Below are 23,406 nucleotides of genomic sequence, written 5' to 3'. Positions count from 1 at the left end.
AAAGTCATGAAGACAGAATTTGAGTTAAAATTTTCTGGCTTTGTGATCTGTGGGTATATGTAAAAATAAAAAAAAAACTGTGCTATGTATGTAAAAAAAATGAGAAAACATGCAACTTAGGTGTTATGCAAAGAGTCCCTGGGGCTTATCAAGGAAACACATGTATGTGCATGTGTGTGAATGTGTGTGTGTATGTGTGTGCATGTGTATGTATCCATGCATGCGTGTGTGTGTGTGTGTGCGTGTGTGTGATATAGCATTTTTCCTCTGCAAGTGAAACATCTTATCTTGCAGAGAAAGTTCCTTAAGACAGAAAACCAACATCACAAAATATCTCCGGGAAGTTCTCCAAACTAACCAGATTTATTAGAGCCCTCCCTCCCCAAGAGCAGACAAGCCACAAAGGCTGTTGAGAGACACCCTTAGACAAGATGGAAAAAAAAAAAAAGAGGCAGAAGAAGGAAAAATAAAACAGGGGAAACTGTGGTCAGGTTGTAAAATAAATAAAAAAGTTTAATTCAAAATAAATAAATAAAACCAAACAAGCAAACAAAAGTGCTCAGACAAGCCTAGCCGCCGCCCCCCCCCCCAGGAAGAATCAGAGACCAGTGGGACCACATAGATGAAAAAGAACCCCCTGAGCTGCCTAGAAAAGACTCAGCACAACAGAGCCTCCAGGAAAGGACACTCTCCACCTGCTGAGCCGCCAGCAAGTTGTGCAGTGTGCCCCAGGCTCCCGGCTTTGTGAGCTGTCACCCACGCTGGGGTGACCTGTGGTGATGCAGCTGTCTTTGAGCCACTTCTCCTCTGAGTAACTTTTCACCCCTAGCCCTGAAAGTAGCCCCAATAAAACTCATGGTTCACCAGGCTGGACTTTTGTGGTATCCGTGCTATTGTCTGTCGTTGGTTTCTTGTCTGAAGGGAGCTTGTTCATGTCACCCCAGGAAGAGTGACTCACAGCAGTACATACATACATGTGTATGTATACATAAGTATATACATGCATAAGTACAGAGAAGTTTATGTGAAGTTGATGTTTCAGGTGAAGGCTGCTGGGGTTCACTAGATGGGGTTCATGTAAATATCTGGTAGGTTGTTTCTGAAGTGGTCTAGTCCTTGTTCTGGAGTCCTTGGCTTTTGTTGTGAAGAAAAAATAGATAAAAGTCATTAAGACCTGTGGAAGGACACAGACTAGGAAAGCAGACGGAGGCTGGCTGATCAATTTCTCTAAAATCTAGTGTGTGTGTGTGTGTGTGTGTGTGTGTGTGTGTGTGACTGTGGACTGAAAACAGAGCCACCCCTGTGCAACACAAGTGAAGTACACTCACAGGTTCTTACAAAGTTGCCCAGGCTAGCCTTGAACTCATTTTATACCCCAAGCTATAAAATGCAGGCTTTCACTTTCCATCCTCCTGCCTCAGCTTCCCACCCCAACCTCCACTCCGCCCCACAAGTTGCTGGGAGACAGATTTACACCAGGAGGCTCAGCTAAGGCTTTAGTTTGTGTAGAAAATGCCATCTCTGTTCATTTTAAATTTCACTCTATTTACCTTGTTGGGCTTTTTGGAAATGGCCCTTCTTGGTGAAGACGTACTAACAGCTCTGCTAAATTTGCTTTAAAAAGAAAGAGAGAGAGAGAGAGAAAGAGAAAATTGATTACTATTCAAATGCCTCTCTAGGAGGTTTATGACAAAGGCCTAGGCTTTCACAAACACAGCAGGGGGGACTTCTCTTTTGTAATACAGTGATAATTTGAAAAAGGAAAAGTCAAAGCAATTGGAGTTCTTTTGTGGGAGAAGGGGAGCCATTAGTAAACATTAATGAATGCATTAACACTATTTTTTCTCTCTCTTTTTTTAAAAAAAAGAACTAGAACCCAAGAAATGAGCATTTAATTCCTTTAAAGTAAGGAAAAAACAAACAATAAAATAACTAGCCCCCTGGGGATCAAATATAATTTTTTTTCTAAATTTAGAAATGACCAGCTCTTCTCCCTAAAGGGGAAAATGTCCTTCTGCTAATATTTAGCACTTCCTCTGATGGCTGAGGCTCTCAAACAGATGCTTCATGCTTCTTTCGCTTCATTCAAAGAACACCCACAGGAAGAGGAGTGACAGAATTATCAGGAAGTAAGTGCAAATACTGACCTTGGCTAAGGGAGGACTAGAGACCTCAGCACCAGAAACTGCCTGTTGCTCCATCCACAGTGCCTGGCAGAGTGGTCTCCCATGGGAGAAGCCCACTCTTCCTTCCCCAGAGTTCTGTGGAGATGCTGAACGTACCTGACTGAACTGGCTTCGCTGACAGAGGACTTCCAGCTGCTACTGAGGCGCTTTAGCCTGGCCAGTTTCTTGTTCCAGATTTCCAACTCTTCTATTCTTTCTTCCAGATTGTTGGTGAGTTTGCAGAGCTGCTTTACGGCCCCGACGTTCTCCATGAAGATCTGGTCCTGGAAAGGAACACAAGGCAAGAGTTTGAGGTCAGTGGGAAACTGTCCACACACAACCCACAGACAGAAGACGCCACTAGAAATGGTTATATATATAACTTCAAGTTAGGTCAGGAGAAACCTGAAGTGGCTCAAACCTCGGAACAGGCTCGCTAGACTGCCAGCTGTGATGTAACACTGCTTCTGATCAATTTGCAATAAGACGAAAATATGTCCTTGCAACCCAAGAGATGAAATGGACTGAAGGACAGGCAGGCTTGAAGTCCGAAGACATTGTCTATGACCACTGTGCTATGTGTAAAACCCATAAAAAAGAAAGCTAGAACAGGCTTCCAAGGGCTGAACCTTCTTACAAAGTGACTCCAGCTGTCCCTGGTAAAATGTGCACCAAGATGTTCAGCTGACGACGGAAGCTTAGCCAGGTGTGGGAGCATGGACCCACACACATCTGTAATTCCAGCATCCAGAGGCTGAGGCAGGAGGATCATGAGTTTCAGCTAGTCCGAGCTGTAGAGGGAGTTCCAGGCCAGCCTCAGATACATATAGAGACCTTGTCTCCAATGAGAATTTAAAAATAGAACAAAGACAAGTCACTCTAAAGGCCTGGACTTCTCCCAGATCTCTGCCACCAGGTAAAATGTAAGGAGCTCTTTAGAGTTGTTTTTAAATGAGATAACTCTGGAGATGAAATTTCTACTCCTGAGTGACTTTTCACTCAAATTTTAATCTGACTTTCAAACAGAATTTTAAAAATACAGTTAATTCCTTTTGTTCAGTGAAAGTCACTAAAACGTCTAAAAGGAAAAAGAAAGATGACAGAACTTGCCAAAGCCAGGATGCCCAGGTCAGTCCCTCCCCAACCCTCGGGATCTATTATGTTCTACTGTGAACACACGTGTCTAGTTCGTTGTAATAAAAAACACTGGTGTGTGGTACAGGGAAGAGTGCCAAGGTCAATGACTCAAGGTCATGGTTGGGAGGTCAAATTTGGCGGGCTGTGTTTGGAGTTATAACCCTGAAAGCCAATCATTGAAAAAGGAACTAAAGTATGGTATAGAGCATGCAGGCCTGGAAATGAATTAATTAAACCTGTTATTTTGAAGAGCAAATACATGCCAATACAGTGGGGACACCGGATATATGCTACTACAGTGAGGGATCAAAGTTGAACATTCCAGCACTAAGGTACAGCTTGTGCAATTGTCTTTCTTTGGTTTTTCGAGACAGGGTTTCTCTGTGTAATAGTCCTGGCTGTCCTGGAACTCACTCTGTAGACCAGGCTGGCCTTGAACTTACTCACAAAGATCTGCCTGTCTCTGCCTCTGTGAGTGCTGGAATTGAAGGTGTGTGCCACCACCGCCCAGTCAGTTTGTGCAATTTTCAAGACATGTTTGTCTTGAGAAACACTGAATGATCTTCTTAAATTCCAGTCATCCAAGGAGGTCTACGAAGCCCCCTGACCTTGTCACTTGGCCGTTTGTCCAGTTGGGTACCACGTGCTGTTTCACTATTTAAATGGAGAGTCTGCGGTGAGCGAGCACTGTGCCGATTCTTCGTTAAATCACAAATGGCAGCAGGCAAATTGAGAGGTGCCAAGTTAGCAGGTTGGAAAAGCTTTGGGATGCTAAGGACCAACAGCTTCATCTCTGAGGCCTATGCTTGTTGTAAGGGTGTGTGTGTGTGTGTGTGTGTGTGTGTGTTCTAAAATCTTTTCAGATAACTTTTAAAAACCTGCCTAAAACACCTAGTGATGAAACAGGCAATGGAGCAGAAGACAGCACAAGCCCAGCAAACGTGCATCTGTAGTTGTTTTCTGAGCTGGTAACGCCTGTTTCTAGAAATCTGTTCCCTAGACTGACTGGGAAAATGCAAGATGGAGGGGGAAAAGAGACTGACATCAACTCAAATACCCATCAGTCAGAGGCTTGATGATGAGATTATGACAATGTTTGAATCAAAAATGCAGGATAGAGTACACGGATGATCCGTTTTCTCTACGAATGCGGAAGAAATACAAAATATGCCCATTTTCTCTTATCGAAAAGTCAAAAATTGTAATTTAAAAATTTTATACGTAACAGGAAAGAAGAAGCAAGGTACGTAAAACGGATAAAACCAGGGTTTCAGAATAAACCTTCATATCTATGTCCTATATAATATATATTACATATGTCACATATATGCAAACTTGCCTTTAGGATAATGTGGGTCTTCTACTTTATGTTCTCATTCACAGGTAAAAAAATCAATCCTCTAATTGTTGAATACATATATCAGGTAGGAGAGTAGATGGGTAAGGTCCAAGAGACTAGAAAGAGGTCGTGAAGCTGGGAGAAAGGATGGTCTCAGGGGGTAGGATAGGGAAGACAACAGAGCAACAATGAATAGGAGAGGCTGGGGTGACAAGGTACGGTAGGAAAAGGGGCAGGGACATAGGGAGTGACAGGGCTGGGAAAACCAACCAAGTATAGGAAAAGGGGCAGGGACATAAGGGGGTATCAGAGCTGGGAAAAAACCAACCAAATGCAATGCATGTGAAAACCCCATTTGGAAACCTATTGCTTTGTAAAGTTATAAAATGAGGATAAAAATACAATAAAATGCAGAGAAAAAAAAGATACTGGGGGTATTTTTTTTAAAAAAACTGGTGGACCATAATTATATCAAAAAAAGCATCTTGTAGAGAAAAACAAATGAATCACAAAATGTGGTCCTGAGGTTCCGGTTCAACCTTACACAAATCATTTCATTTCAAATTTGTCTTCAGAACAGTAATTGACTAGTTCTTCTTAGAAAGATATGTTCTACACACCAAAATAAAAATAATTAGCAATGAAATCTTAAACATTTAATAATCTATTCTACTGTTCCGTAATAATAATAATAAGGGATTATATGTCCACATACACCACATATGATTATAACCGATTATAACAGATACATCACTGTGATAGAGACATGGGGACTTTAAGCATTTAAGATACAAGATATAACTACAAAACTGAACATATGCATAAAATCCTAGCAACGCCAAGTTTAAATTATAAGTATCACCATGGATTCCTGATGCATTCTTTCTCCTTAGAGGAAAACCACTTCCTAGCCTTACCCATGAGAAAGTATAATAGCAAGTGTGTCTGACCCACTAACACTGAGCACTTTCATTGTGGTCTCCAGGCACCACTCACTGGAAGGAACCAGGACTTTTGGGAGGAGGAGCAGCCTCAGGTTTGGGGCAGACAGGGATGAAGGGAGAGCTCAAACAGCTGTCTGGGGATGCTAAGAATGGCCACCCACTAGGGTAACCAGGAACCACTCGAAGAAGCCAGAGAGCATCAAAGGACAAATGCCTGGACTAGATCAAAGAATTGAATGTGTTTTAAAAGCACCTACAGTTCTAAGTTGTACCCAATTTAAAAACATTCTCTTGGTTGCCTTCAGACAGTATTACAGGTTTATCTTTTTTTCCCCCAGAAAACTCAAAGAAAAGAAGGAATAAAGTTTTGATTCCTCAACTTCATGTCAACTACATATCTAGTAAGGAAAAGTCTCTTCATCTTAGTAGAATGCCAAAGATTAAATAATGATAGAGTATCACCCCAATAAAATGGTAGATCCAATAGAAAATGATTCTCAATGGCTGCCTAAATCAGATGGACATATGTATTTTTTTGTGAAATATTCTTTTTGTAAAAGCATCAACAACAACCACTTGTGCAATTTCAGCACCAACTATGGTAAAATATACCATAATTGGTAAATTTTTGTATGTGATAATGGTATATTAGTTTGGTTTTTAAGAGGTGGTCCTTTGATGCGGGAGTGCCCTCTGTGTGCTGTGATTATCATTAATGAGTAAAGAAACTGCCTTGGTCTGTTGAGAGGGCAGAAAGAGCTAGGCGGAGAAAACTAAACAGAATGCTGGGAGGAAGAAGGCAGAGTCAGGGAGACATGCTGAAACTTTGCTGGTAGGCTATGACCTCGTGGTGATATACAGATTAATAGAAATGGGTTAAATTAAGATGTAAGAGTTAGCCAATAAGAAGTCAGAGCTGCCGGGTGGTGGAGGTGCACGCCTTTAATCCCAGCACTCGGGAGGCAGAGGCAGGCGGATCTCTGTGAGTTCGAGGCCAGCCTGGTCTACAAGAGCTAGTTCCAGGACAGGAACCAAAAAGCTACGGAGAAACCCTGTCTCGAAAATCAAAAAAAGAAGAAGAAAAAGAAGAAGAAGAAGAAGAAGAAGAAGAAGAAGAAGAAGAAGAAGAAGAAGAAGTCATTGCTAACGGGGCCAAGCAATGATTTAATTAATACAGTTTCTGTGTGGTTATTTGGTTATTTCAGGGCTAAGCTAGCCTGGTGGCTGGAACAAACAAGCGAACCCTCCTCCTCTGGAGAGATGACGCCACATGTAGCCTTTGCTGTGTAAGCACAAAGATGTAAATTAGACACCCAGAACCCAAGGGGAAAGAACCCAGGTAGGCATAGTGATATATGCTTGCAATGCCAGCTCTGGGAGACAGAGGCAGGCAATCCTGAAGGCTCATTGCCAGACTTTCTAGACTGATGAGCAAGCCAGTGAAAGACTCTATCTTAAAAACAAGGTTGGCAGTCCTTCTGAGGCCATGATTGTCCTCTAGGCTTCTGCATACCTGTGCTGTACCACACACACACACACACACACACACACACACACACACACACACACAGTGGGGACAGGGGAGAATATGTTAAAGTATCTATAACAAATTGATGTAACTTTGGAACTTGGCTTAAGTAATTTAGTTGCAGATAAGAATTGCGGTATGTGGATTTGAATTTGAGATGCCCTGCAGACTCATAGACTTGAACGCATAGTTGCCTGAGATTCCCTCCATAGACTCACACGTCCCATGGTTGCCTGCGAACCCTGCAGGCTCGTGTCCTTGAACACATGGTTGACTGAGCGCCCCACCATAGACTCAGGAGCTTGAACTCTTGGCTGCCTGATCAGCAGCACTGTTTGGAGACTTTCTTCACCTTTAGGATGGGCACAGAGCTTTCGGAATGGGTCAGTGGGATGGGCCTTAAAGGTGTATCCCAGGCTACCCGAAGCCTGAGACCTTGTTTTCTGATTCACAAAGACCCTTGCCATCATGAGCGAGTGAACCTGAGTCCCAATAGATCTTTCTTCCCTCAAGAAGCTTTGTCCGACATTTTGTCACAGCGATGAGAAAAGATATTAGTAGTAACCTATGGAACTCAAGTGAGATAGGTGTGGCCTTTCATTACTGCTGTGGGCTCATAGGGAGTGGCACTCTTGGTAGGTGTGCAGTGGGTGTGGGCTTGTTGGAGGAAGTGTGTCACTGGGGGTGGGATCTGAGTTTTCAAATGCTCAAGGCAGGCCCAGCATCTTTCCCTTTCTGATGCCTGAAGATCCAGACGTAGAACTCACGGCTCTTCCCCAGCACCATGCCTGGCTGCATGCTGCCATGTTTCCCGCCATGACAATAATAGACTAACCCTCTGAATCTGTACACCAGCCCCATTACATGTTTTCCAGATGCTGTGCTCATGGTGCCTATTCACAGCAATGAAACCCTAACTAAAACAATGACCATGCTAATTTTGTGTACATTAAAACCTCTTCTTTGGAACTGGAGAGATGGCTTAGAGGCTAAGAGCACATATTGCTCTTGGAAGGGATGTGAGTTTAGTCCACATAGCCACTCAAAAGTGCCTGTAACTTTAGTTCCGGGGGAAGGGGGCTAAAGTCTCTGACTCTAGCCTCCTTAGGCATCTGCAGTCACATACACATACACATAAATCATTTTTTTAAAATTCATTTAAAATTTTTTCTTCAAAAATAAATGAAAGATCTGACAAAACCCTTTCTAATGTTTCTAATGCTGGTCCAGGCTATTCTTTTAGTTCAATAAAACAAAGGCAGAAATAATGAAAATAAGAATACCATTCCATGATTCTAAATCAAAATGGGTGTCACGTGATTGCCACTAAGCTTAGATCATGGAGGACATTACACAACATCTGTAATATTTACAGGGGATCACATGGCCAGTCCTTCTCTCTGACCTTTCCCCTCTCAACCCACACACAGGCTATTGCCCACCCCCTCTCTCCACCCTCCAGCTCTGATGCCCACCCCCTCTCTCCACCCTCCAGCTCCTGTGCCCATCCCCTCTCTCCACCCTCCAGCTCCTGTGCCCACCCCCTCTCTCCACCCTCCAGCTCTGGTGCCCACCCCCTCTCTCCACCCTCCAGCTCCTGTGCCCATCCCCTCTCTCCACCCTCCAGCTCCTGTGCCCACCCCCTCTCTCCACCCTCCAGCTCTGGTGCCCACCCCCTCTCTCCACCCTCCAGCTCTGGTGCCCACCCCCTCTCTCCACCCTCCAGCTCCTGTGCCCACCCCCTCTCTCCACCCTCCAGCTCTGGTGCCCACCCCCTCTCTCCACCCTTTAGCTCTGGTGCCCACCCCCTCTCTCCACCCTCCAGCTCTGGTGCCCACCCCTTCTCTCCACCCTCCAGCTCCTGTGCCCACCCCCTCTCTCCACCCTCCAGCTCCTGTGCCCATCCCCTCTCTCCACCCTCCAGCTCCTGTGCCCATCCCCTCTCTCCACCCTCCAGCTCTGATGCCCACCCCCTCTCTCCACCCTCCAGCTCCTGTGCCCATCCCCTCTCTCCACCCTCCAGCTCTGGTGCCCACCCCCTCTCTCCACCCTCCAGCTCTGGTGCCCACCCCCTCTCTCCACCCTCCCTCCAGCTCCTGTGCCCATCCCCTCTCTCCACCCTCCAGCTCCTGTGCCCACCCCCTCTCTCCACCCTCCAGCTCTGGTGCCCACCCCCTCTCTCCACCCTCCAGCTCTGGTGCCCACCCCCTCTCTCCACCCTCCAGCTCTGGTGCCCACCCCCTCTCTCCACCCTCCAGCTCTGGTGCCCACCCCCTCTCTCCACCCTCCAGCTCTGGTGCCCACCCCCTCTCTCCACCCTCCAGCTCTGGTGCCCACCCCCTCTCTCCACCAGGCCCTGACTACACCTCTCCTTCCTGTGCTTATTCCTTCTTTAAAAAATGTCTTCTCGACACGCTGTGATTTAGCCCTCACCAAAGCAGACAGTGGAGAATGATAACATCCTCCCTAAACTACCATCAACTTTCTGCGATGCCTTCCCCAAGCGGGTTTTTAATACAGACTTAGGAGACATAGGCAATGGCTCCACTTGTCGATACTGATAAAAGGCCAGCTCTAATTTCTTCCGCTCAGATTTTCCAGCACCATATATCTTGTAGCAGGCCCAATAGGGAAGGAGATAATTCACATGTTTTCCTCTTTAGAAAGCAATAAAGATGGAGAGGAAATATATTAGCCCTTTCTGAATATAATCATGGCCTGTCCTGACTTTAAATTTCTAGAAAATGTTATAGCAATCAACTCTTGATAAAAGACTTGAAATTCTGACTTTTGTCCTTCATCATCAGAGTGGAGCTTGTGAGGATGAGAAAGAGTTGTGTGTGTGTGTGTGTGTGTGTGTGTGTGTGTGTGTGTTAATGTCCTTTATCCTGCTGGTAGGGTTGTATTGAGAGCATTTGACCAGGAATGTACATCTGGATGCTGAAGGAACTCTTTTCTCATAGACATGAAGAGTCTATATGTAGAGGTCTGAGTTTGTCAGTGCTGAGCAGAGCATACCCCACACAGAGGCATTTCTTATTGATAATCACCTTAGGTTATAAACTAGTGACTCTAATTCAGTTACTTAACTCTCTCCAGCTATGAATAGTGTCTAGGACCTACGCTGAAACATAACTTTATAGCTGTGAGAGAGATTACTGACATAGACATTACTGCTAATGTCGGAAGAGAATAATCTTGGTGTTGCATAAGGGAACACATGAACAATGTGGAGTTGCTCAGCAAGGCAATTTCATTTGCAAAAAAAAGATTGTACATGCCAGAATAGAAACTGACTATGGTGTGGGAGGTCCTTCTGTCCATGTGTGGCTTTTATTGGTTAACAAATAAAGAGCTGCTTTGAGACTATGGCAGGGAAGAACAGAACTAGGCAGGGAAAGCTAGGCTGAATGCTGGGAGAAAGAAGGGCAGAGTCATAGAGAAGCCATGGAGCCCCTGGAGATAGATGCTGGGAACTTTAGCAGGTAAGCCACAGCCATGTGGTGATACACAGATCAATAGAAATGGGTTAAATTAAGATGTCAGAGTTAGCCAATAAGAAGTTAGATCTAATGGGCCAAGCAGTGATTTAATTAATACAATTTCTGTGTGATTATTTTGGGTCTAAGCTAGCCAGGCAGCCAGGAACCAACAAGCGGCCTCCCTTCTCCAATAGGGTTAGCATGCATGATCAACATGCCCTCTGTCTTTTATTCCCAATGTAGGTGGGCACTATGTCTCATCCCATAGTGGGAAGCTTTATTTCACTATCTAATGTGATTAGGTAATCAACAATGCAAAGTGTGTGTGTGGTGGGGGGGGGGGCTCAGGGAGTAGGAAGCTCTTGTCTGGGCAACTACCTCTGATAGAAAACCAGTAACAATAGTTTCTTACCTGGGCATGTGGGATGGATCAGTAAGTAAAGTTTCTGAGTGCTCTGATAACCTGACTTTATTCTCTGGGGTTCACATGGAGGGAGAATGGAACCAACTCTTATAAGTTGTCCTCTGATATCAGTGCGTGTGCGGTGGGATGTACGCACACACTGTTACTAACTGCCTTAGGTCCCACAGACTTCCCACTATTTGAATGGAAACAATCCTTTCCATCAAACACTTAAGATATGCTGGGCATTCTCCTCAGTGGTAGGAGGAAATAAACCAAACACTGAATAGCTCCTTCCTCCAGAGAGCATACTGTTTAATGGGAAAAACTGTCCAGCAATAAGAATAAAGCATAGATAAGTAGCATAGTTTTACATTGTTATTAGCACTATCATCACTGCCTACTGTTATTTTGATAGATGTAGAATATTAGTTTTGTTTTGAGAGTACCAGGAAAGAATACAATAACAGAGCCAAGTGAAGGTTTTTGTGTGCTCTCTCTCCCTCTCCCCCTCCCTCTCCCCCTCCCCCTCCCTCTCTCTCTCTCTCTCTCTCTCTCTCACACACACACACACACACACACACACACACACACATACACACAAAACAAATAAATATAAATGAATAGAATGCTGGACCAAATTCACAGAAGGAGGAATGTAAGCACTGACTATAAGAAAGAAGTTCAAGACAGGCGGTAGTGGCGCACGCCTTTAATTCCAGCACTCAGGAGGCAGAGGCAGGCGGATCTCTGTGAGTTCAAGGCCATCCTAGTCTATAGAGCAAGTTCCAGAACAGGCTCCAAAGCTACAGAGAAACCCTATCTTGAAAAACAAAAACAAAAAGGAAGAAAAAAAGAGATCCATAGCGCCACTACTGATCAGAAAAAAGCAAAATCAATTTCACTTGATAAAAATAGCATATTTTAGAAAGTCAGATGTCAGCCGGGTGGTGGTGACACATGCCTTTAATTCCAGGAAGGCAGAGGCAGGCTGATATCAGTGAGTTCGAGGCCAGTTTTGTCTACAAAGCAAGTTCCAGGACAATCAGGACTGTTAACACCGAGAAACCCTGTCTCAAAAAATGAAAAAGAAAAGAAAGTCAGAAGTCACACTAGTGCTGTGGGTGAGAACCACCCTGCAGTCTGGTGGGTAGTTAGTATGCTTGCTATGTTAGGGTTTCATTCAGTCTGGGCTGGCTTGGAACTCATGATCCTCCTGCTTCTGCCTTCCAAGTATTGACATTATAGTCGTGGTCACGTACACACCAGGTAGTATTTCATACCACAAAGGCTGTCTGCATCTAGTACCGCTCCAAACATATGTCCCAACTCATCTGTCTCCTCCTACTTCCTTACTGGTCCTCTTGACGTGAGGTTTTGGTGCTGTCCTTGCCATGGCTTTTCTTCCTTTGTCACATCTTCTCAGCCTCTGTGGGTGTCCTTTCTCTATATCAGTGGTTCTCAACCTTCTTAAAGCTTTGACCCTTTACTACAGTTCCTCCTGTTGTGGTGACCCCAGCCATAAAATTACTTTGTTGCTGCTTCATAACTGTAATGTTGCTACTGTTATGAATCACGATGTAAATATCTGTTTCCTGATGGTATTTGGTGGGCACGGCCCATAAATTGAGAACCACTCGCTGCTCTATAACCTCGTCTGAATGCTGCTTCCAGCTATTTACATTGGTCCTCTTGCTTCTCATTTCTACATAAATTAATAAATATATAGGGCCATATAAACTGCAATGCGAAGGTACATGAAGCCCCCTGCTGGGGACGTTCACCCCAGCCCCACGTTTCCAGAATTCCTGATGTTTCACAGAAGAGTCTAAACAGGCAGGAGAAGATATCTGATTTTTAAATATAGGCGACAGATTTGCAAGTTTTTTAAACTATGAGGGAAAAACTATCTTCAGGCCAGACGTGGCCACCAGCTCCTCATCTGTGACTTCCGTCCCCAATCCCTCTCCCTTCCTGGCATCTTCATGCCTTGCTGCCGCCTCCTCTCTGTCCCCAGATGCTCTCTGGAGTTCTACAACCCACATAGCCTTCTGGCCACCTTCATCTTGAGTGTTCGATTGACATCTCAAGGCCAAATCTGAACTCATCTTTCCCAGAAAATCACTTCTTCAGACTTTCTCAGGTAAAGAAAGTCCCTCTTTCCCCTTCACTGGGATTCAGAAATGAGGAATGAAACATGAGTCCTTCTCAGGATGCCTACAGCTCAGTGGACACCGGACTTGTCAGCGTGGGGGTTAAGTGTGCTCTCCTACCTCCAGAAGAGAAGGACAGAACAATGGGACAGACACCCAAGAGTGTCTTCAGAGGCCTAAGGCTGTGTAGAGACAGACATCACAGAACTCATTAATTCAAGCTTCCATTATTTGTTGGATTCCTACAGTGCTTTAATCCCTGGGGTAAAAGGCACAATAAAGTACAGGAGAAATAATTTTGAAAAATATAGATTCAAGCTCTCACATAACTCTTTAGGGAGATGGCAAAGAATGAGTATATTTGCAGGCAATTTCAGTCAGGCACAAATGCCCTCCAAGCAACTATGAACCAGAGTATATAGTTGATCACAGTAGAGATGCTGGGGGAGGGGGGGTCTGTGCTAAGTTACTGTATACCAGGAATGGCCCCGAACCTCACAAACAGGCCTGATTGGATGCAGAGACCGTTTCAGATGAACCATCAGCGAAGGCTGGGGCAGTGAAGTCCAGATGGTGAGTTTGACTATGGGGACAGTCTTTAGGGCCACGAACACACACAGCTCTGGGGCAGAAACACACTGGGCAGCATGGAAGATGGAAGGGAAAGGCATAGCAAAAAAAGGGGAGACTCAGACAGGAGGTATCTGTATGGCTGATTGAGGGGGACAGGACACCACCTAGAGGAGAGGAGGTGTCTTAGTTAGGGTTCCTAGTGCCATAATAAAACACCAGGCTGTAAGCCACTTGGGAAAGAAAGGGGTTATTTCATCTTTAGCATCATCCAAGAGAAACCAGGGCACAATTCAGGATTGGATCATGGTGGCAGGAGCCATGGAGGAGTGCTGCTTACTGGCTTGCTCCTCATGGCTTGCTCAGTCTGCATTTTTGTATACCCCCAAGACTACCTTGGTGGCATTCCAAGGACAAATATGTATGAACAGCCAGGTAACTTTTGACAAGGCTGCCGGGGCCAGTCAGTGACAAGAGGACAGTTTTCAACAAGCCGTTGGAAAATTGGGTCTCCACATGCAGAAGGGTGGAGCTGGACCCTGCTTCACACGGGCTACGAAATCATTTCAAGTGCATCAAAAACCTAAATGTGAGACCTGAATATAAAAAACCTCAGGAGAAAACATAAGGGTAGAGTCTTTTTTTTTCTCTTTTCTCTTTTTCTCCTCTGAGACAGGCTTTCTCTGTAGCTTTGGAGCCTGTCCTGAGACTCACTCTTTAGACCAGGCTGGCCTCAAACTCAGAGATCCACCTACTTCTGCCTCCCAAGTGCTGGAATTAAAGGTGTGCACCACCACCACCCAGCTAAGGGCGGAGTCTTAGCTGGGTGTGTCAATGATGTCTCAGATATGATGCCACATGCTTGGGAAACAAAAGAGAAAAATGGATAAACTGGACATCAAACTTAAAAACTTCTGTACATAAAAAGGCATTCTCAAGAGAATCAAAAGATAATTCATAGTGGGGTATAGTGGTACACACCTGTAATCACAGAATTCAGGGAGCTGAGGCAGAAGGATTGCCATGAGTTTAAGGCCAGCCTGGGTTAATTACAACAACTCAGGCTCACAAAAAAAGGAAGGAAGGAAGGAAGGAAGGAAGGAAGGAAGGAAGGAGAGGGGAGGGGAGGGGAGGGGAAGGGAAAGGGAAGGAAGGAGAGAGAGAGAGAAAGAAAGAAAGAAAGAAAGAAAGAAAGGAAGGAAGGAGGGGAGGGGAGGGGAATGGAAGGGAAAGGGAAGGAAGGAGAGAGAGAGAAAGAAAGAAAGAAAGAAAGAAAGGAAGAAGGAAAGAAAGAAAGAAAGAAAGGAAAGAAGGAGTGAAGAAAGAAGACAACATAGTACATAGACAGAAGAAAGTTTATCTGATAAGGGACAAGCACCCAGAGTACAGAGAACTTTAACAAAACCAAAAAAAGCAAGCAAACAAACAAACAAATGGACACAGACATCTCTCAGATGCCCCAATGGTCAATACTGGCATTAGGAGACCCTCGGTGCCACTCATCACTCAGAACATGCACGTCTCAGTCACATAATGAGACAGCTGCTGTTCAGAAAGTAACAAGTGTCGGCGAAGAAACTAGAACACTTTGTCGCTGCAACGAGAAGACAGCATTTTCGAAACAGTAAGATTGCTCCTTAAAACCTGAAATAGAGCTGCCATATGTGCTGGCGAGTTTTATATCAACTCGACTGATGCAAACTGAAGCCATTTGAGAGGAGGGAAACTCAACTGAGAAAATGCTTCCATAAGATCTGGATGTAATCAAGTCTGTAGGGCAGTTTTTTAATTAGTGATTGATTGGGGGAGGGCCTAGCCTACTGTGTGTGGTGCCATCCCTGGGCTGGTGGTCCTGGGTTCTATAAGAAAGCAGACTGAGCAAGCCATGATGAGCAAGCCAGTAAGTAGCACCCCTCCGTGGCCTCTGTATCTGCTTCTGCATCCAGGTTCCTTTCCTGTTTGAGTTCCTGTCCTGACTTCCTTCAATGATGCTCATAGATATGGAAGTGTAAGCCAAATAAACCTGTTCCTCCCCAACTTGCTTTCTGGTAATGGTGTTTCAGTATAGCAATAGAAACCCTAACTAAAACACCATATGACCCAAAAATTCCACTTCTGGGTATACAACCCCCAAAAGTGAAAATCAGGACTCAAAAGATATTTGCACACCCATCGTTCACAGTGATTAAGATAGAAAGGTAACCGGTGTCTCCCTGTGATTGAATTAGTGAGCCAAATATGATTTATAGGCACACAGAACATTGTTTGGTCTAAGAAGAGAAGAAATGGAGCTGGAGAGGTGCCTCAGTGGTTAAGAGCACCGCCTGCTCTTCCAGAGGTCCTGAGTTCAATTCCCAGCAACCACATGGTGGCTCACAACCATCTGTAATGAGATCTGGTGCCCTCTTCTGGCCTGCAGGCATACATGCATACAGAATATTTATACATAATAAATAAATAAATATTTTTTAAAACAAGAGAAGAAATTATCTATACTACAACATGAACAGGCTTCTATTTACCAAGAACAACAGGCTGTCCCAAAGGTAACCCTGCACAGTTCCATCCATCTGAAGAACTTGGAGTAGTCAGATCCAGACCAAGTAAAATATGGGCTGCCAGTCACTAGAAGGAAGAAATGCAGAACTATTGCTAAGGGATACAGAATTGCAGTGTTACTAAATAAAGAGTTCTGGAGATGGGTGGTGATGGCCGCTTAGCAACATAATGGATATGTTTGATACTACGTGGCTATACCTTTAAAAGTAGCTAAGGTGCTAAATGTTATGTTGTATTCATCCACACAATAAAAAGAAACGGGAAAGAAGTCCAAGGATTTCTCATTCTGGGCCTCACAGTGCAACACAGTTAGGCAAGGGCGTCTAAAGCACAGTTTCCAGGTAAGGTGAGGAAGATGCGGTCCTGACAGCAGAGGCAGGAATTGTCCTGTTATGTGGCTCTCACAGCCCAGGGCAGAGCAAGCCCTTGAGAGGCTGCTTCTCAGCTGTTTGTTGAACAGTGTTTTGTAGGCAGAAGATGGCGGAGAAGTTGAGAACAAGAAAGGCAGAGTTTGGTTTGCTGTGCCCAGCCTGGCAATGACCAGCGGGGCTGGCGAGATTGGTATCACCGGGAGGGTGTTTAGTCCCAATCTTGAGGTGAGGTGTTCTGATAACCGTACATTCCTGCCAGATGAGAATATGCATTTTAATGAGACACACACCCGCAGTGGGGTATGTGCACTTTGAAATTTGAGAAGCATTCCCCTATGAACTGATGAATTAGAAATTAGTCTCCACTCAAACATCCACACCCACCGCTAAAAACTAATCCCTATGGCAATCAGTCTTTCCTCTCCAGACCTAATACATTCATCTGTCCCACTATAAGCCATCAGCAGAATAATTTGTGAGCCTTGCAAAAGAGGAGGATGTCACAAGATTGGGGGACATGGTATCACGGAACTACGCAGATCACACAGGCTACATTGACAGGAGAGGAACTGGCTGGCTTAGACCTGCTATCCAGGGAGAGGGCCTCATCTAGAGGCGCAAGGGCATCCTTCAACAGAGGACAATTTGAATATCAAAGGATTTAGACAAAACAGAAGAGACTCATGAATATCACTGTAAAAGCGACCCACTTTATGATCCCATTATGGAACTTTAACAGTTTCATCAAAAAAAAAAGTGCAAAAATTGCAACACTATGTCGAATCATTAATTATTCCAAGAAGAATATTGAAAAATTACTATTTTCCTTGTACCATAGAACATAAGTATTTTGTTACAAGCTATAGTCTTGTTTTTATTTTATTTTATTTTTTAATTCTTTTATTATTCTGTGTGTATGAGTATTTTGCCTTCATGTGTGTCTGTGCACCATGTGAGTGCAGGCCTTGTGTTATAGGTGGTTGTGAACCACCATGTGGATGCTGGGAATTGAGCCTGGGTCCTTTGGGAGACTGGCAAGTGTCGTTAACCACTGAGCCATTGCTCTGCCTGTAGTTCTGTTTTGTTTAAAACTTATTTATTTACTATGTATACAGTGTTCTGTCTGCACACCAGAAAAGGGCACCAGATCTCAGTATAGATGGTTGTGAGCCTTGATGTGGTTGCTGGGAATCGAACTCAGGACCTCTGGAAGAGCAGTCAGTGCTCTTAACCTCTGAGCCATCTCTCCAGTCCTGTAGTTCTGTTTTTAAAGAGAAGATACTACAACTGAGCTTTTTGTTAAGGTTTCCCATGCTGTCTGGACCTTATTTTGAAAACAGTCATACAAAGTGGACTCTGGAGTTTTCCTTCAATAATCCCAGCTGAAAAGGAATTCTAATCATTGCATAGTACCTTTTCCCTTATAGGGCCTATCTATCATCATCATCACTACCACCACCACCATCATCATCACCACCATCATCATCATCACCACCATCATCATCACCATCATCATCATTATCACCACCACCATCATCATCACCACCACCATCATCACCACCACCACCATCATCAGCATCATCATCACCATCACCATCATCATCACCACCATCATCACCACCACCACCATCATCACCACCATCATCACCACCACCATCATCATCACCACCATCATCACCATCATCATCATCATCACCACCACCATCATCATCATCACCACCATCATCACCACCACCATCATCACCACCACCATCATCACCACCACCATCATCATCACCACCACCATCATCACCACCACCATCATCATCACCACCATCATCACCACCACCATCATCACCACCACCATCATCACCACCACCACCACCATCATCATCACCACCATCATCATCACCACCACCACCATCATCACCACCATCATCATCACCACCACCATCATCATTACCACCATCATCACCACCATCATCACCACCACCATCATCACCACCACCATCATCACCACCACCATCATCACCACCACCATCATCACCACCACCATCATCATCACCACCATCATCACCACCACCATCATCACCACCACCATCATCACCACCACCATCATCATCACCACCATCATCATCACCATCATCATCACCACCACCATCATCACCACCATCATCACCATCACCATTATTACCATCATCATCCTCACTACCACCATCACCATCATCATCATCATCATCACCATCATCATCATCACCACCACCATCACCACCAACATCATTACCATCATCATTACCATCATCATCACCACCATCATCATCAAACCACCATCATCACCATTGTCACCATCATTGTTATTACTATTACATGTTGGAAAAATATACATTCAGATATGAGGTATAAAGTGACATTCTGATTTTTTTTTAAATATGATGTCTAATGACTAAATGAAGTCCATCACCTGAGCCATCAACCACCTCAGCCATTTGACACCTCACAGGATGCAAACCTCCTTGGGACTTTGTGGTCCCAAGTGTGACCAGTGCGTGATAATTGGCACCCACTCTCTCTACAGCTCACTGAATGATTCTTTCCAAGCCCATATCCAGGTGAATTGTGTCTGCCCACTGTGCTGCCCACCGGAGCGGTTCCACGGTAAGTGACAGCCACAGCTAGCTGCCGATACCTGTTGAACAATTGATTACCTTATCGACCATGAGGAAATTCTCCAGCGTCTCCCCACTTCCGCAGGTGACACCCCCAACTTCTCTTACGGCTCTAGGAAGGATCTCTTGTACCTCTTGGGCAATCATTCCTATACAGAGAAGACTCCGACAGGGTTAATGGGGGTGAGGGGATGATCACAGGATTTCCTACATCAGAAAGGACGACTGGCAGCCGTGGGGACTCTTTGGAAATAGAGTTTGCCTCAGCTTTTACTTTCATCTACAACTGAGGAGAGAACCACTATAGAATTAAAAGTAAGTGTCCCTTCACTCCTTCCCTTCCTCCCTCTCCTTCTCCCCCTTCCTTTAGACTTCATCTAATGCTGGGAAGGATGAATAAACACTTTTAAATCCCTATACATTGAAGGAAGCAAGTCATGAATTTGGTTCTTTAATGTTCCTATAGGAGACCTTGGTCCCTCAGTGTTCCTGCTTATTTTTAGGGTGCCAGGTTGAGGACCAAGCAGTACTGTGCAGATGTTCCTTGTTTAACTTTACCCATCTGCCATCTTTTCACTCCATCCCTAGACTGCCCAGGACTCCTCTTTACACACTTGGTCTTCACCCCTGAACCCTCGCCTCACAAGCAACATATTCAAAATGCTCTACCAGGACTTCGGGTGCAGCATGGAGGCGTTAAATAAAGGTGACCCATATATTCTCTGACTTTCCCTGTACCAATGACTGTGCGCCAAAGGATGTGTTGTCAGATGTCACAGCATGCAAGTTCATGATAAAGAGACAACGAGGAGCCTCATAACTGAGAACAGACAGTTGAAGAGACTCTGTATCTATACCTGTTTGGTGGGCAGTGTTTATCCCCATGGCAGATGCAAATTCGGGTTTGTAGTCGTATTCAACAATCCTCATCTGGGCTATTCTTCTCAGCTGCTCATTTGTGTCAACCTGATTTAATTAAAGAAGAGCAAATTTCACCTGCTTAGATATTTGTTATTCAAATCGACGTCCCGTGTGATCCCACGAGCCTAGGGAGATGGACAATGTGAATGTCCTTTTCTGCTGACCTCCCTAGATTACGAGAGACTTCTTACCTTCTCTTCAGTGAAGCCAAAGCTCTAAGATCCACAGATCCCCTAAAATATGTACCCAGAGGTTTGAGTCTAAATTATGAGACCAAAGTGCCTCCTACTCCCCCTTTGTCTTCCTTTCTCAGGAATGTTCAAGAATTCTCACTTTGGAGAACCTGTTTATGATACCAAGGTGTCCTGTTCAGTTGGGTCCAAAGGCTTGCTGCCCAGCTTCTACGTACAAACTGAAAATGCAATGCTAGTTCAGGGACAACCTTGAGGTAAGGAGGGATACCATACTCTCGGATTGCTTTGACCATTTTGCTGGAGGAAGTTTCTTTGAGTGGGTTGCCCTCTTCTCCCTCCCCAAGCCTCTCAGGGTTTAGTTCAGCATCCTTCTTCCCGACTATGTCTAGTGATGTCCCCAATTGTCATTGTAAGTCGTCAATAAAAATTTTATTGGTCTCCAGAAAATTGATAGCAAGATAATGAATTTAATCTTCTCTAAAAACTAAATGTTTGATCAAAAGGATTCCTTTTTAATTTGAAGGATTTTTTTAAAATAAATTCACAAAACAGCTATATTTAACTTTAATAGCATTCATCTGATTAAAAAAAAGCAGGTCAGTGACTTTTCTGTCTGATTTTTCTTTTAGAATATTGCTGGACTGTGAAATCAATGCTATTTTGGCAGTTAGGAATATATCACCTAGGGACATTTGGCTAAGATGGTGGACTAGAAGCCATCTCTAAGTGAACAGATGATCGGAATTAGGGAAGTAGAAGGGTCAGCCCTGCTGTGCTGCCCAGGCAAGCTTCTCACCTCAGGGCCCGCTGCTTGACAACATATGCTCCATTCTCTAGTGAACTTCCTCCAAGGTGTGACTTGACACCCGCCCCTGCAACCACAGTTGCCTCCTGGAATAAGGCCTGGGCCCTCTCCGAGTCAGCATTAAATGCCTCTTCTAGCAAACACCCACAGAAGGTGTATCATCAGTAAGATTTGCAGTGATCACCACACTGCCTGCCTCCACGGCATCCACACCCCATCTGCTACCCCACCCCACTGGCGCGTAACTCCAACAGCAGTGACTGCCACTGTCCCAACCTTAGTACCGCCAGGATCCTCAGGCCCCTGCCTAGGAATCAGCATCTTTCATCTCCACAGCTCAGCTTCACAGGGGTGAGACTCCTGAGACCCTGACCAGGGCAAGCACAGGATACTAAGACAAACCATGAGAGGAGTCATCCAGAAAAGGCCACTTCCTCTCTCCTAGCCCTTCTGGGGAAACCAGCACTCTGCCAGCACAAACCAGGAGAAAGTGGAGCACCAAATCCATTCCACAAAGCCTTCATTATCCGGATACCAAACTCAAATAAAGACTGAAAGGTAACTAGAGTACAAACGACCAGATTCCCTGCTGAGAACAGATGCAAAATTTCTCGACCAAATACTCGCAAACTGAATTCAAGAACATAGCAATATTATACATTTTATGACCAAGTGGGTTCCACCTTAGAGACGCAAGGCTGGTTCAACATAAGCAAATCAATAAATCTAACACACAAAGTTAATAGATATGAGGACAGAAATCACAGATTCTCTCAACAGAGACTGAAAAGACATTTGACACAATTCAATATGCCTTCGTGGGAAAAGTCTTACACAAACTGGTAACAAATTGAATGTACCTCAAAATAATCGAGGTTACATACAACACCCACAGCCAGCACGTACCTCAAAATAATAGAGGTTGCATACAACACCCACAGCCAGCACGTACCTCAAAATAATAGAGGTTACATACAACACCCACAGCCAGTAGTATGTACTGAGACATTTCCTGTAAAATCTGGAGTGAGATAAAGATTCCCACTGGATTTCAGTTCAAAGTCACAGCAGTAAGAGAAGAGAACTCTGTACATGTGCTAAAAATAGGAAGGAAGAATTAAAATCATCCTTATTCACAGACCATGTGATTCTATACTAACAAGACCCTACAGACTCTTCCAGAAAACTCAGTTTTTGCAGAACGCAAAAATCAACACAGAAAAACCAGTGCTTTCATCTATACAAATAGTGAACTTTCTGAGAAAGAAAGAAGAAAGAAATGATCTCGTTTCCAATACCTAAAATAATAATAATAAGGGACTAGAAACAACCGTAACCAAGACAGTGAAGAACCTCTACAAGAGAAGTTTTATACCTCTGAAGAAAGAGGTTGAAGAAGATAGCAGAAAATAAAAAGACCCTATGGCTATAGGTTGATAGAATTAATATTGTGAAAATTACCATTCTACAAAAAGCAATTTTCAGATTCAATACCAATAAAAATTTCTACAACATTCCTCACAGAAATAGAAAAAAAAACTCCTAAAATTCACCTGGAGCCACAACAGACCCCAGACAGCCAAAGCAATCAGATCCCTAAACATTTTAACCCCACCACAGCAGGGATTAAGTTATGAGGTCTCTACACTCACGAATGGATTGACAAGAGAGCTATTAGGAGTGGAATGTGGTTGCACAAACCCTACATTTCGAAGGCAGAGGCAGGTCCATCTCTGTGAGTTCAAGTTTAGCCTGGTCTACTTAGAAAGTTCCAGGCCAGCCAGAGCTACATGATGGAATTCTGTCTAAAACAAAACAACAGAAACATAAGAGACTAGCTCAGTAAGTCAGACCTCTTTCCTTAAGCCCCTCCATCTTTCTGCCATGTGAAAACAGCGGTCAACACACCTTCTTGGCATGCCTTCAATCGCAGCCTTCGGCAGACATTAAATCTGTCAGTACCTTCATCCTGCAATGCCTTCCAATAGCTTCTTGAATTACTAGTAATAAATTTCTATTTTGTATAAATTTCCCAGTGGCATTTCACTATAGCAGCGCAAATGGTCTGTGAACCTTCTAAAAACCCTGGAAGGATTAAAAGTTTGGGAAACTGACTCCGGGAGAGAAAAGAGGATGTCCACAGATCCCCACCACCTCTGATGACTTTATTGCCTTCCATCTCGTATCTGT

General features: G+C 44.3%; 1 protein-coding gene across 1 annotated transcript in view; it reads right to left on the bottom strand.

The window, feature by feature from the left end:
• Myrfl (myelin regulatory factor like) overlaps positions 1–23,406 on the bottom strand; it is a 107,338-nt gene that overhangs the window by 23,840 nt on the left and 60,092 nt on the right. The window contains exons 12-15 of the mRNA XM_041674556.1: positions 20,154–20,262; positions 19,336–19,445; positions 2,283–2,449; positions 1,551–1,614 (exon numbers count right to left, since the gene is read on the bottom strand). Of these exons, the coding sequence (XP_041530490.1) occupies positions 1,551–1,614; positions 2,283–2,449; positions 19,336–19,445; positions 20,154–20,262 (450 nt within the window). The remainder of the gene's footprint in view (positions 1–1,550; positions 1,615–2,282; positions 2,450–19,335; positions 19,446–20,153; positions 20,263–23,406) is intronic.

This window comes from Microtus oregoni, unplaced genomic scaffold, assembly GCF_018167655.1.
Source record: "Microtus oregoni isolate MIOR12 unplaced genomic scaffold, Mior012 000001F_ref0000356, whole genome shotgun sequence".
NCBI lineage: Eukaryota > Metazoa > Chordata > Mammalia > Rodentia > Cricetidae > Microtus > Microtus oregoni.
Note: the sequence above shows the minus strand (reverse complement) of the source record. Positions and strands in the feature narration are given on the sequence as shown.